Raw genomic sequence first — 15012 nt, forward strand, 5'->3', positions numbered from 1 at the left:
AATATCACCACTGTGTATTGGAAGACGGTGAAGCAATGCCTTTGAGTTTCTAAGGGAAAATAATTTTTATATAATCCTATTTCTGGAAAATCATCCTTCAACTTTGAGAGTAAAATAAAGACATTTTCAAATATCCAGGGAGCTCCTGAAAAATGTACTAATTAAAAAGAAGGAGAAAGTTAAGGGGGAAAAAAGAGAGAGAAAAAGAGAGAGAAGTGACTGGGGAACAGGAGATCCAGCCCAGGAGAGAGGTAGATGGCGTTCCCGGGATGACAGTACGATGAAACGCAGGACACCCTGAGCTCCTAGCTATAGAGCAACTAGCTCAGCTTAAAAAGCTGTTAGGAACTCTCCAGGAGGGAAATCCATGAGAAAGAAGATGAAGGAGAATGAAAATTAGACAAATGAGTGAAAATCCAAATAACTATTTTTTTTAATTAGTGATAAAAATGTACCAAACTAAGAAAACAAATGAGCCAATTTTGGATTCTAGAGAAAAGAAAAAAACACCCTGGAAAGGAAAAATAGTCATACTATTTTACATCACTCAGCTGTGAGTAGTAGAAAGATCATAGTTGTAATAATTTATTTTATTTAGCATTATTTTGGTTTTTTTTTTTTCTTTGAGAGACAGAGAGAGTGTGAGCAGGGGAGGGGCAGAGACGGAGACACACACACACACACACACACACACACACAGAATCCGAAGCAGGCTCCAGGCTCTGAGCTGTCAGTTCTGAGCCTGTTGCAGAGCTTGAACCCATGAACTGTGAGATCATGACCTGAGCTGAAGTCAGACGCTCAACCGACTGAGCCACCCAGGTGCCCCCATAAGTTGTAATAATTTAAACCCTGAACAGTGGTCTAGCCAAAGCTGCACACGACACTGAGACGAGGAACTAAAAGAGAGTATTTGCACGTGTGTGTGTGTGCATGCGAACGTACGTACATGCACAGTCCGGGAACAAGAAATGTGAAAGATAGCTAAATTCCGCATCTTCTGAAATAAGAATCTAAGAGATAATGCCCACAACTGAACAATCAAGAAGTTGCAAAAGAAGCGTTAGGAATTGAGAATAAATATAAAAATAATCAGCCGCCCCTGGGGAATCAAACAACGGCAGGAAGGGGATCAGGAGATTGTTGCTTTTCACCTCAAGCCTAGATGAGCTATTTGGCTGTTTAAACTATATTCCTGTACATCTCTGAAAAAATAAATAAACATGTAAAAGCTTTTTTACAAATCTCACTGTAAAAAGTCCATATTCCCCAACACAGCTGTCAATATTCTTCACCAAATGAACCACGCTTCCCCATCCCACAGACCTGCACTATAGTCAAACAGGCTTTTTTCTAAATCAGCCCTGGGATTTATTAATTCAGTTATTTATTTGTAAAATAAAATTTACTAAATTTCCAATATATGTCAGCAGTAACACAGAACATAAAGTAAAGGGATGAAAGAAACAATCCACACCACTTCAGTTTAGTCTCGACTGTGGAGAACAGAAAAATAAAACAACACGGTGGAAGAAACACTCTCATAAAAACACTCACAAGATCCCAAGGAAGCACAGAAGAGGTGCACATAACCCAGGAAAGGGGAGGGATTGCCAACGAATGCTTAACGGGAGAAACAAGGATTCAAAGGCGTTTTCAAGGTCGGCTATGTGTCAACCAGGAAAAGGAGAAAAAGATGCTTTAGTCAGAAAGAAGGAGCACTGACCAAAAAAAAAAAAAAAAGTTGATAGTGAGCTCACGTTCACCCACCCATTCAGTTAGCACTGTTTGGGTCCCAATATTACGTCAGATACTACGTTAGGCGTTGGAGTGGGGAAGTGTTTGACCCTTCCCTAAAAGGAATCCTTTTTGCCAACAATTTAAAAGGCACAAAAGACAAACATCAAAGCTACAGCAAGGCATCAAGATAGACTTCCTAAATGAGGATGACCCTGAACACTAAGTATGAACTAGCCAGATATCATACTTAAAAAAAAGACAAAAGTCTGCCTGATGCGACGCAAGTGATTAAGGCAATTGATACACAAAAGGACCAGGTTTAATGTGAAGGAAAGAATGTAAGGTAAGAAATATGCCACAGGAGCATTTTAAAACTTCATTAGAAGTCAACAGATCTCTCTCTCTCTCTCTGTGTCTCTCTCTCTGTCTCTGTCTCTCTCTCTCTCTCTCTCTCTCTCACACACACACACACACACACACATACACACACACACAAATTCAAGTGGCAAGGATCTTGAAAAATCGCTCTCAAATATACAGAAAAAGAAAAAAGTGGGGCACCTGCATGGCTTAGTTAAGCGACCAACTTTGGCTCAGGTCACGGTCTCATGGTTCATGAGTTTGAGCCCCACGTCGGGCTCTGTGCTGACAGCTCAGAGCCTGGAGCCTGCTTCAGATTCTGTGTCTCCCCCTCTCTCTGCCCTTCCCCTGCTCATGCTCTGTCTCTCTGTCTCTGTCTCTGTCGTCTTCTCTCTCTCTCTCAAAAATAAACATTAAAAAAATTTTTTAAAGAAAAAAGCAATGAAAGTGATTGGTGAGAACGCAATAAAAGTGGAACACAGACAGAAACAACTGATGGTCATGAAGGCCAGGACAAAGGGGCAAGAACCAACAGTGAATGATATAATAGAAGAAAAATTTTCCTCCAATAAATAAGGATGAAAATCTGCACAAGTAGCTATTATGTGCCAAGGAGAAATGAATTTCAAAAGAGTGAGAGCTAGACACAATCTTATAAAATTCTTGACTTTATGAAGGAAAAAAAAACCCTAAGTCTTTTCTAGACTGCCAAACAGAACAAATAGGTTATCTACAAAGACCAACAACAACAAAAACAACCAAGCTGGCCTGAGGGGTCTATGAGCAGCAACACGGACACCAAACATTATGGAAAAAGAACTCTGGGCCTTGAGAAGGGAAATTTGTGTCTTGGGTATTTTATACCCAAATAAGCCATTCACTGTTTATGTGTGAAAGCAGGAAAAAGACATTTTCAGATACATAAGGACTCGTAAAGTATAAGACCCACAGCTTTGTCCCGAAATTAAAAAGGCTATAAAGCCCTGTTGCTTGAAGTGTGGTCTATGGACAAGCAGCATTGACATCGCCTGGGAATTTGTTAGAAATGAAAGCTCTTGGGCCCCACTCCAGACCTACTGAATCAAAGTTTATATTTTAACAAGATCCCTAGGTGATTCATATGCACATTAAAATTCCAGAAGCACTGCTCAAAACACATCCCTGCCAACAAAGTGATGATTCAAAATGAAGAAACTACAAAGACGGATAATGAGCACTGAAATAATGTACGCACACACACACAATTAGGTTTCAACAAAGGTCTGAAATATGATTATAAAAGAAAAGATATAAAGCAAAATACTGGTGCCAATACACTGAAATGTAAAATCTCAAATAATAACAACAAAACCCAAGAGGTGGAAGTGAAGAGGAAAAGCATAAAATATTCATTGTCTGTACAGGGAGAAATCAGAAAAAAAGCTATTTTATTGTTGGCATTGGCACTGGTAGCTATAAAGTAATTATTAAAATATAGCTTTCAAACATCTTCAATTTCATCGGCAGCAAAATATATATATATATATATATATATATATATATATATATATATATATATATTATTATATCCAAATTATATCCAAATTACCAGAGGTTAAATTTCAGACAAAAACATAAGAAAAAAAGAGAAAGATTTTAAATAGAAATAGTAATCTGAGCACATATATTGAATTCCTTTCCTTACAAATGCCTAGTGAAATGACCGCCTTAGTACATTCATAAGTGGACATCTCTATATTATACGTGGAAATTCACAGAGGCTATACACAAACCAGGAACTTCAAGATATAATGTAAGCAAGTCTGAATTAAAGGGGGTGGGGGTGCCTGGGTGGCTCAGTCGGTTAAGCATCCGACTTCAACTCAGATGATGGTCTCATGGTTCACGAGTTCGAGCCCCACACTGGGCTCTGTGCTGATAGCTCAGAGCCTAGAGCCTGCTTTAGCTTCTGTGTCTCCCTCCCTCTCTGCTCCCTCCACCACTCATGCTCTATCTCTCTCTCTCTCTCAAAAATAAATAAACATTAAAAAAATTAACAATTTAAAGGGGGTGCACAAATATACCATTCACTGCACATAAAAGTGAGGCTAAGTGAGAACCTACCTTTACCCACTAAATTAAAGTGGACGATGTAGCCAGAATTCCTTGCAAATAACAGGATGGGGGTAACTAGCAAAAGACACCTAAGATCCCACTAGATGGAGGTCCCTGTGATATCTCAGTGCCTACACGGGCTAGGGTACTCTGGAAAGGTTATATAAAGTATAGGTACCACAAATACTATCTCCAAATAAAAGCAAGCCACAAAAATCATAGAAAAGAAATTCATTTAGCAGAAAGGCAATATTCCTTCCCATGAATGCCGTCCAACCACGCTTCCTGTTGATCTTTCAGTATGGAGATACTGACCCAAAGATACAGTACATCTAGAACAGTGATTCTTACCCAGACAGAAGGGCATTTTTCCCATGGAGATCCAGAACTGAATTAACTAGGGACTTGATCACATTCTGACCAAAAATCCAGATCCCTGTTATTTGGAGTAGAGGGACTCAGAAATAAACCACACGCGCGCGCATATACATATATCCTTATTTTTTTTAATTTGCTTGTTTAAATTTTCTTAATGTTTGTTTTTGAGAGAGAGAGAGCGAGCAGGGGAAGGGCAGAGAGAGAGAGAGGGAGACACAGAATCCGAAGCAGGCTCCAGGCTCCGTCAGCCTGGACGTCCAGGAGCCGTCAGCACAGAGCCCGACGCGGGGCTCAAACTCACGAACCGCGAGATCATGACCTGAGCCGAAGTCAGACGCTTAACCGACTGAGCCACCCAGGCGCCCCAGATTTGTTCTTATTGTTTAAATGGAAGCTTAGACCATTGATTGTTTTCAGCCAACCCTGATATGTATATTCTGATATGTATATTCTGGGCTATACACTTCCCTACAAAGATGGCTTGAGCTAACTATTCCAAAAGATTTATTTCTGATAATGCTTCTTCTCCTTAGTTTCTACTTTGTCTGATACCCGTACAGCTTTACCAATTTTCTTTTATTTAGTGTCATGTTATGGCTTCTTCCTGTGCTTTTATTTACAGTCGTTGGGTGTCCTTACACTTCACGTTTGTCTCTAGTAAACAGCATATGATATTGGTGTTTTACCTCTAACAGCCTTTATCTTTTAACTGGACTTAGCCCTTTTACATTTAATATAAACCCTGATATATTCAGGGGTTCACATCTACCACCTTGCTGTTTGTTTTCTATTTGTAACACTTGCTCTGTATTCCATCTTCTCTCCCTGAGTTTTCTTTCTTGAGTTATTTGGAATCAACCAAACATTTTACCATTATTCTATTTCTATGACAGCTGGTTGGTAGTTATAGAATTTTTTATTAGGCTTTTAATGGTAACCCTAGAAATTACAAGATGCACCCGTGACTTTGAAATGTCAAATGTTAGTCACTTTTATGACTTCCTAGGCAATTCAAAAACATTAGAATACTTTAACTCCATTTACCCCCTTCCCAAATTTCATGTTATGGTTTCCCTGGGGTTTTTTTTACTCTACATATACTTAAACCCCCACAAAACATACTATTATTACTTTAAATGGTTTGTATTCATTTATATTTCTGTTCTCAGTTGTCCATTTCCTCCTGAGTTTCCACTCTCCAGACGGGGTCACCTTCCTTCTACCTGAAGAACTCCCTTTAGCACAGTTCAAGTAGCAAAGAATTCTAAAGTTTTTGTTTGCCTGAAAATACCTTATTTCACCTTCACACTTGAAGGCTCTTTTCCTTCATGGGGAATTCTACTCTAATAGTTATTTTCTTTCAAGACGTTAAGCAGGTCATTTCATTATCTTCTGATGACAATTTACAGTGACCTGATTTTTGCTCCTTTGAAGATAATGCGTGTTTTCTCTCTGACTTATTTTAAGACTTTCTTCTACTATAATGGATTTATGTGTATTTATTCTATTTGGGGTTTTCAGGGCTGCATCAATTTGTGGCTTGATCCCTACAGAGCAGTAACTTTTTTCAGAAGTTCTGGGAAATTCTCGGCTACTAACTCTTCAAATCGTATTTGTACTCTACGCCCATTTCTTTTCCTTTAGGACTCCAATTACACATACTTTGGACTTTTTTACCTTATACCACATATCCTTTATTCTATTTTCTGTGTTTTCCCCCCTCTATAATTTAGCCAGCATAGTTTTATACTCTTTTCTGTTATTTCTTTTTTTTTTTTTAACGTTTATTTATTTTTGAGACAGAGAGAGACAGAGCATGAACGGGGGAGGGGCAGAGAGAGAGGGAGACACAGAATCGGAAGCAGGCTCCGGGCTCCGAGCCGTCAGCACAGAGCCCGACGCGGGGCTCGAACCCACGGACCGCGAGACCGTGACCTGAGCCGAAGTCGGAGGCTCAACCGACTGAGCCACCCAGGCGCCCCTCTTTTCTGTTATTTCTAATCTGCGGTTAAGTTCACAATTTTAGTTGTCATATGCTTCTGTTCTCAAATTTCCATTTGATGCTATTTCATGGATCCCAGTTCTCTGGTAAGATCCTGTATTTTGTCACCTATTCGTACCAAACACATTTATTACAGGGTTTTTGTTTTGTCGTGTTTTTCAACACATAGATCCAACAGCTCCGGTACCTGTTTCTCTTCTGTTTTTCATCTTGATCTTGTCTCATGGTAAGACTGGTAATTTTATTACATTATGGGCATGACCTATGAAAATCCGTATAATCTCCAGGGTATTTTAGGGTCTTTTTTAAAGCTTCTTGGAGGCAGGTGGAATAGTGACAAATTTTATCACTCAAATTGGGGTTGAGCTCATTCAAGACTAAGTGTTAGTCTTAGCAACATCTAGTCTAATTAGAACTGGTTTTTCCCCTTACTTTGAGGGTACAGTTCTTCAGGGATACCAGCTTATCACTGAGGTGTCTACCAGGGCTTTGAACCCCAATTTTTATGTCCCAGGACCATGAGACTGTCAATAAATCTGCTTACCGTCTCAGCCTCTTTGTAACTGCCTTCTGCTTGGCTTTTCTACCTCTCATTGCTTAAGAATCAGTGAATGCCTGGATGAAAAATATGGCTCAGATAAAGTCACTTTTCTGCATATTGCTTCCTTTAGGGATCTTAGAATCTCAAGTTCTGAGTCCATGACTATGTTTACTTCTCAATTTCTGCTTCCCTATTGCCCATCGCTGAGCTGTTAATACCTGCGATAGTTTATATTAGTCCAAAGTGAAGCGAGACAAATAAGAGATAAACAGTAGATTTTCAGAAAGCTAGGTGAATTCAATTTAAAGGCAGGTTTTTTTTAACGTTTTTTTATTTATTTTTGAGACAGGGAGAGACAGAGCATGAACAAGGGAGGGGCAGAGAGAGAGGGAGACACAGAATCGGAAACAGGCTCCAGGCTCTGAGCTGTCAGCACAGAGCCCGACGTGGGGCTCGAACTCACGGACCGCGAGATCGTGACCCGAGCCGAAGTCGCCGCCTTAACCGACTGAGCCACCCAGGCGCCCCAAAAGGCAGGTTTTTTAAATCTAAGAGTATGCCCTGCCTTTAGATGCTAAAATGAAAAGACCCTGATTGTAATTATTCTTTGAAAAGTCTGTGATGGTAGACCATAGCTGCGTTCTGTTTGCTCGTTGTTGTTTTTGTCCTTATTTAATGAAATAAAAAATTGACAACCTAGATCAATTCCAAATATGCTTCTTGTGAAATTTTACAAGTGTCTGAAATTCAAAAGTCTGAGAACCAGATTCTGAATCCTGGCCTACAGATCTACCTCCTTCTTCAATACTGGCCCGTTCTGTTTTCTCTTTTCTCTATTGTTCTCCAAGCATAAAAGCCTCTTTTCATTTCCTACTCCAGCATTTTTACACATGCTGCTCCCACCCTTTGAATATTTTGTTCCATATCCCTCCCCTATAAGAACCATGAGGGCAGACTTTGTGTTAGTGTCCTTCACAATTGTTAAACTCCTTGCATATGTCGAGATATAAAAAGGGTCTGGACAGAAGATATTTGCAAATGACACATCACTTAAAGGGTGAACATCCAAAACATATAAAAACTTACACAACACAACACCAATAAAACCCAAATAATCCAGTTAAAAATGGGCAGAAGACACGAACAGACATTTCTTCATAGAAGACATCCAGATGGCCAACGGACACGTGGAAAGACGTTCAACATCGCTCATCATCAGCGAAATGCAAATCGAAACCACAACAGATACCACCTCACACCTTTCAGAATGTCTAAAATCAACAACACAGGAAACAACAAGTGTTGGCAAGAATGTGGAGAAAAAGGAACACTTGTGCACTGTTGGTGGGAATGCAAACTGGTGCAGCCGCTGTGGAAAACAGTGTGGAGGCTCCTCAAAAATTGTAAAAAATGTAAAATAGAACTACCATAGTATCTGGTAATTCCATGCTGGGTATTTACCCAAAGAAATGAAAATACTAATACTAATTTGAAAAGGTGCATATGCACCCCTATGTTTACTGCAGTATTTACAAAAGCCAAATTCTGGAAGCAGCCCAAGTGTCCATTGAGGGATGAACAGATAAAGAAGATTTGGTACACACACACACACACACACACACACACACACACACACTGGAATAGTACTCATCCATCAAAAAGAATGAGATTTTTCCCATTTGGAACAGCAGGGATGGATCTAGAAGGTATGATGTTAAGTGAAATAAGTCAGTCAGAGAAAGACAAATACCATTTAAGAAACAAACCAAAACCCAGACTCTTAACTATAGAGGTGACCACCAGAGGTGGATGGCGGTTGGGGGAAATAAGTCAAGGCGATTAAGAACACACTTACCATGATGAGCACTAAGTAATGTACGGAATTGCTGAGTCCCTATACTGTACCTCTAAACTAATACAACTATATGTTAGCTAACTGGAATTTAAATAGATACGCAGACAGATAAATTTTTAAAAGGGTCTGGTGCTTGGAGACAGAAAGATCAGTGGAGGATTATAGAGTGGAAAGATTTCTGAAGCGTTGAGAAATCTGTGTAATGATCCTACCTTTCACTCTGCCCCACCAAGAAAGAGAAGGGATGAGGCCTTCAATCTGCTAACCCCAAATCAAGGGGGAGAAATGTTAGGGACAGCACTTACAGAGTTCAATCTGTACCTCCGGCCGTTGGTTGGTGGCTAATCCATACCTGAGAAATTTAAGGGCAGAGAGACTGGCCGCAGCACCTGTGTACGGAGAGTAGCTGTTGCCGCACTGGCTCACTGAGCTTCGAGAGTTCATTTAGCGAAGTTGGCAAGACGGTTTCAGGTGAGCCAGACGCGGGCCGCGTGCGACACAGGCAGCATGGCGCCGTCTCAGGAACCTACCAAGATGGCCGCCAAGGGGGGAGGATAGACATCAACAGGAAGAAGCCTGGAGGGTCCCCAGCTGTCCAAGAGCCGAAGAAGGAGCAGTATTAGCAAGACGGGGTTGTGAACACACATCTGGAGGCAACTGCTGCCAAGACAGGCCAAGGGACTGGGGGCAAAGGGGACACGGCGCCTCAGAGAAATCCATCCAAGTGTCCACAACAGAAGCAGCCAGCTTCAAACACCTGCCGAAGCAGAGAGCACCGAGGCCCGCTCGCTACAGTCAAGGCAGACCTCTCCTCTCCTGTTGCTGTCCTCATCCCAAATTTCCCTTCCTGGAAGGTGCAGAAAAGACAGAAGAAACTCGGCCACCTCCCTTCCTTATCTGACACGTTCAATGATCAGCTGGCCCCAGTTAGGAGAGGGAAGATGCAAACCCACACACACGGAGATAGATCAATTACCAAAACTATATTCCCAAGTCAAGGTTATTTTTTAATTCATAAAATAATCAATGAATATGTGAGCATTTTGGTTGTATGACAATAGAATTAAAGTGGTCATTCATGGTCGTTAATATATTCCTCCAATTGTTTTTAACAAATAAAAGTACATACTTTAAAAAAAAAAAAAGGACAGGGGCACCTGGGTGGCTCAGTCGGTTAAGTGTCTGACTTCGGCTCAGGTCATGATCTCATGGCTCATGAGTTCGAGCCCCGCGTCGGGCTCTGTGCTGACAGCTCGGAGCCTGGAACCTGCTTCGGATTCTGTGTCTCCCTCTCTCTCTGCCCTTCCCCTGCTCTCTCTCTCTCAAAAATTAACAAACATTAAAAAAATTTTTTTTTAAAAATTTTTTTAAAAAAGGACAAACACAAATAACCCCCACTCCTTTCCCATCCAGACTCCACCAGTGAATGCAAATTATTAAGACCCCCAGATTTGGAGGCCACAGAGTGGAGCCAAAGTCCTACTTTCCACACATCAGACTCTAGGCTGGAAACTTCTCCCCCAGGTGACTCTACGGCAGTGGGAAAAATCCTATCCCACACATGAGTCCCTCCCTGACCCCTGCCCACAGGCATACGGCCCTCCTACTGCAGACCTCACCAGGATCAACACACGCCAATACAGCACATACCCTGCCATCCCTGCACAGTGCACGACGCACTCAGAGTAACAGAGCCTTCGTTTCCTCCCCACGTCAACAGCACAGGGGGTGTAGGTACGCCAATCTGTCTGTGCAAGACTAATCCCTAGATTTCAGTTCTGCAACCACGCACTTAGGGTCAATGCTCTGAGCGGGAACTCAGCCTGGGGGCAGTGACACCGACAGTGCCTCCAACAGCCATCCCCTGCTGTCCAACAGTGGACTAAGCATCCTCCTTCTCCAAGGCCACATCACAATCTCCCAGTTGCCCCACTGTGCACTGTCTCAAGAAAACTGCAGGACGTATGTGGTCACTCTTAAATATCCCATAAAACAGCAACATCAACGAAACCCCGCTTGAGCCAGACACAGTATGCTCTCCCTGCATTTCTGATCTACACCTTGACACTATTCAGGGAACGTCAAGTTACCCTTCTGCCTGACAATATCCCAAATCTGACGATGGCTGCCATAATCCTGGAGCCTTCCTTTGGTCTAGGACCAGGACATCAGGTTCCATCAACCTGGGGCTCTGTCTTCTCTGAGAGCCGAGGTGAATTCTTGGCTGGCACTTAAACTGCCCTATGAAGGGTTACCTCAAATTGTCTCAGACGCAGTGATGACTATGGGCTTCTTACAAACTTAATGTGTTTTTTTTTAAGAAGCCAATTTTATATTTTAACACGTTATTTAATATAAACATACCTACAGTGTGAAAACAGAACTCGCTTTACCTTTTTAATGGATGGGATGCTCAGAGAAAGTGAACAAGAAATGAATTAAAAGTGAAATAACTCAAGGGCGGCACCCAAAAGACTCGAGCCATTATCCCTAATCTTGACAATGTGGGGCCAGTAACTTAACACGCTAGGCCTTCCCTCCTGCAAAGCTTAAAGTGTTTAGTGTCCCAGGCTCCTTTGAGCTGGGGGGGTCTCACGTGGATGGACTATGGCCACACTCGTGAAAATGGGACCATTACTATTTAACTACGGTAACTTGAGGATAACTCATATTTACACACAGCAGATGTCACATCACCATCACAGTACCTTCCGAGGCCGGAAGCCGAGCTGTCTCACCAGCCCCACCCTTCAAAGACCCTGACATCCCACAACCAGCCCCCACTTACCTCCCCGTCAGACACCTCCGCAGAGAGTATGATGCCCCTCCCCCACAAGTCCGGGAGCAGTCACTCCAGCTGCCCCAAGCATCCCAGTTGGTGTCTTTGTCTTCCTCGGCCCGAGCATTTCTTGAGGTCTAGAACGTGAAAAAGAAAACACGATACACTGTAGACAAATATGCTAGAAATATTCCAAAGCTTCCCCAGTTTTCCCAGAGTCTTATTCTAAGCTGTTCACAGAGACCAAAGTTGCCTAAAGATGCTTTGCCTTGAAATGACTCCATTAACACACACACACACACACACACACACACACACACACACACACGATAGTTTTATGTGGAAACTAGTGGCATGTGAGTATTTTTCCACCTTATGAAGGTTTTGTCCAGGCAGCTTCTAAGCTCAGTTTTATTTTTTTTAATGTTTGTTTATTTTTAGAGAGAGAGAGAAAGTGTGCACACACATGCACGCATGAGCAGGGCAGGGGCAGAGAGAGGGAGAGAGAGAGAATCTCAAGCAGCCTCCACACTCAGTACAGAGCCTGATTCAGGGCTCAATCCCATGACCGTGGGATCACGACCTGAGCTGTCATCAAGGGTCGGATGCTCCACCAACTGAGCTACCCAGGTGCCCCTCTAAGCTCAGTTTTAAGCCTGAAATTTTATCATTCCAAAATTTAAATAGATTAAATCATGTTTTATAACCTACATAGCAGGGTCACACCTTGCACCTAACACTTTCTCACCACTGAAATTCTGACTTGCCTACCATCAGACAGACGGGCACCAGCTCCAAGGAAATGATTCTGCACAAGGATTTGTGGACTCTCTCTCCTGAAAAGGGCTCCATCCCAAGAAAACAAAGTAAACAAAGCCTTGGGGATCCAAGAAAACAGAAGAGGGCCCATTATGAATACATTTTGGTTTAATTAGTCTTCTGGAATTGCCATCATTGACTTACATTGGGATACTCTGGAGAAAAGAGGAGAGTTAGAAGTTAAAAATATATAGACATACGTAAATGTAGCTGTGAAAAGAAATGATGTGCAATGCTTACATAAAGTTACAAAACTTTACTAAAGGGCCTACGGTAGGCTCCACAGAATAAGCGGAGAAATGTTTCATAGTCCTAAATGGATAAACTTGGTACTGTGAAATGTTAATTCTCTCCAAATTAATCTATAAATGTATAACAACTCCAATCAAAATCCCCAAGAGAACTTTCTTGGAACCCACCAAAATGATTCCAAAGTTCATCTAGTGGAATAAATGTCTATACGAGCCAAGACAAAAACTGTAAAAGAAGGGAAATTGGAGGGAAATTGCCTCAATTAAGAGTAGAGAACTGGCAGAGTAATAAGCATTTGAAATCTATTAAATTAAAAAAAGGGTTGGGGGGGGGGTGAGGGAGTCCAGAAGCAGACTCAAGTATAAGGACATAGGATGGGACCACACGTCAATGTGAAGGTATTTAAAAACAAAACAAAAACCATAGATGACTCATTCACAAAATACCCAAAAATGACTTCCAGATATATGAGAAATTTTTATTAAAAACACTCAGGCTATAAAATACTAGAAATATTATAGATTAACAGTCGTATAGACTTGACGTAGGCAAGACCATCCCAGATAGGTCAACAAAAGTAGAAACCACAAAGGAAAAGGTAGGAAGATTTAATCACACTAAAATGCGAACACACAAGGCCTTTCCTATGTCTTCACCTTCAGATAAAGGTGCATGTATATGAGCACGCCCACAAAATGCATAAAGTACAAGCATACGGGCTGCAAGAAAGACAGTCACCTGCCTCTGAGAATGGAGAATGTGGGGCTAGGAGCCAATGCTGTTCACGGAAGACACAGAAGGGATGCCGACTGAATGTCTCCTATCCCCTACACCCTCATAAAAGATCTGAAGCCAATATGACGAAACCTTACATCTGATGAAGCCACGTAGTGTTATAACGGATACTAGCTGTATCTGAACTTGCCATTTTTTTTTAAATACCTTTTAAAAAAAAATTTTTTTTTAATGGAGGGGGTAAAAGATAATCCTCAGAGCACAGCATAAGTCTCTGTCACTCTTCATACAGGTAACCAGGTACCTGCATTGAGAAAGAAGTGAGTTAATTAAAATGTTCGCCGTGACTACTTCCGAGATCAAGGACTCTGGAGGATTTTATCCTCTTTTGTTCTTATTTCTCTGCATCTTGCAAACAAAAAAACAAAAAACAAAAAAAATTTTTTTAAAACAAACGCTTTCAAACTTGAATTAAATGCAGGCAGTCCAACGAACAAAGAACACATCCTGCTGACAGGCAGAAAAGTTCAAGTCAGGGGGAATTTAACAGGGAAGCCCTAAGTCACAGTCAATGAACACTTATGAAGGCAACCCTAATGCTAATAAACCACAGCGTCCAGCTGAACGAGACACTGCCCAGGCTTCCTCAAGCCCTTAGGCCACATGACCTCATCCAACCAGAAAAAACATTTTTTTTAAATTAAGAGGGGGATCTGTAGAAAGGACTTTCAAAACTGAAATGAAATAATGAAGCAAGGTGGGGGGAGGGGTTCCCAATAACTTCCACCCAAGACTCACCAGTCAGTGGATTTCATGGCTTCCTGCCAAGCTACCTATTTATAGCACAGCAAGAAGCCCTACTAGAGGCAATATTTCAGGAACAGTCAAGTGAAAGGAAAGGATATATATCTGGCAACTGATCAAACCTGTCATCACGAATAAGGGCTAATTAAACCCACACTATTTACTGTTCTAATTAGATCACTGTTCAGTTCAATTTTCTACACTAAACGTCACCAAATGGAGCTGTGTCCTGTCTGTAACATAACATAAAATAAAGTTTTAATTCATAAAAAACACAGTCGGTTTAATGCATTCATCTGGACGTTTAGGTTGGTGAGTCCAAACCGTTTAGGCAAGCGTTTAAAATACACACAGCTGAAATTGATTTTTCATTTTGTCACTCGATCTACCGATAGGTTGAATGTGAAAAGTTGAAAAACATCATCATATATATTTTTAAATGAAAGTTGAGAGTTCTTTGCAATATTGTTTTAATTTGTTTTTATTCCCACCATCCCATCTGTTCGGTTTATAGTTAGAGTCCAGTTTGTTTCCATAACTTCTCCACCTTTACTTACAAGAAAAAAAAAAAATCTGGATTCTAGAATAACTAAAATAGACATGTTATAAATGCAGGCATTTGGTTTCTCTCGTCGGGTAAGAGATTTTCCCCC

At 41.3% G+C, this 15012-nt stretch overlaps 1 protein-coding gene across 1 annotated transcript in view; it reads right to left on the reverse strand.

Annotated features, from left to right (window-relative positions):
• The window catches only part of ADAMTSL3 (ADAMTS like 3), a 357244-nt gene that overhangs the window by 237722 nt on the left and 104510 nt on the right, over positions 1–15012 (reverse strand). Inside the window, exon 4 of the mRNA XM_058736402.1 lies at positions 11759–11886. Coding sequence (XP_058592385.1) covers positions 11759–11886 — 128 coding nt within the window. The remainder of the gene's footprint in view (positions 1–11758; positions 11887–15012) is intronic.

Source organism: Neofelis nebulosa, chromosome 7 (assembly GCF_028018385.1).
Source record: "Neofelis nebulosa isolate mNeoNeb1 chromosome 7, mNeoNeb1.pri, whole genome shotgun sequence".
In the NCBI taxonomy this organism is placed as follows: Eukaryota; Metazoa; Chordata; class Mammalia; order Carnivora; family Felidae; genus Neofelis; species Neofelis nebulosa.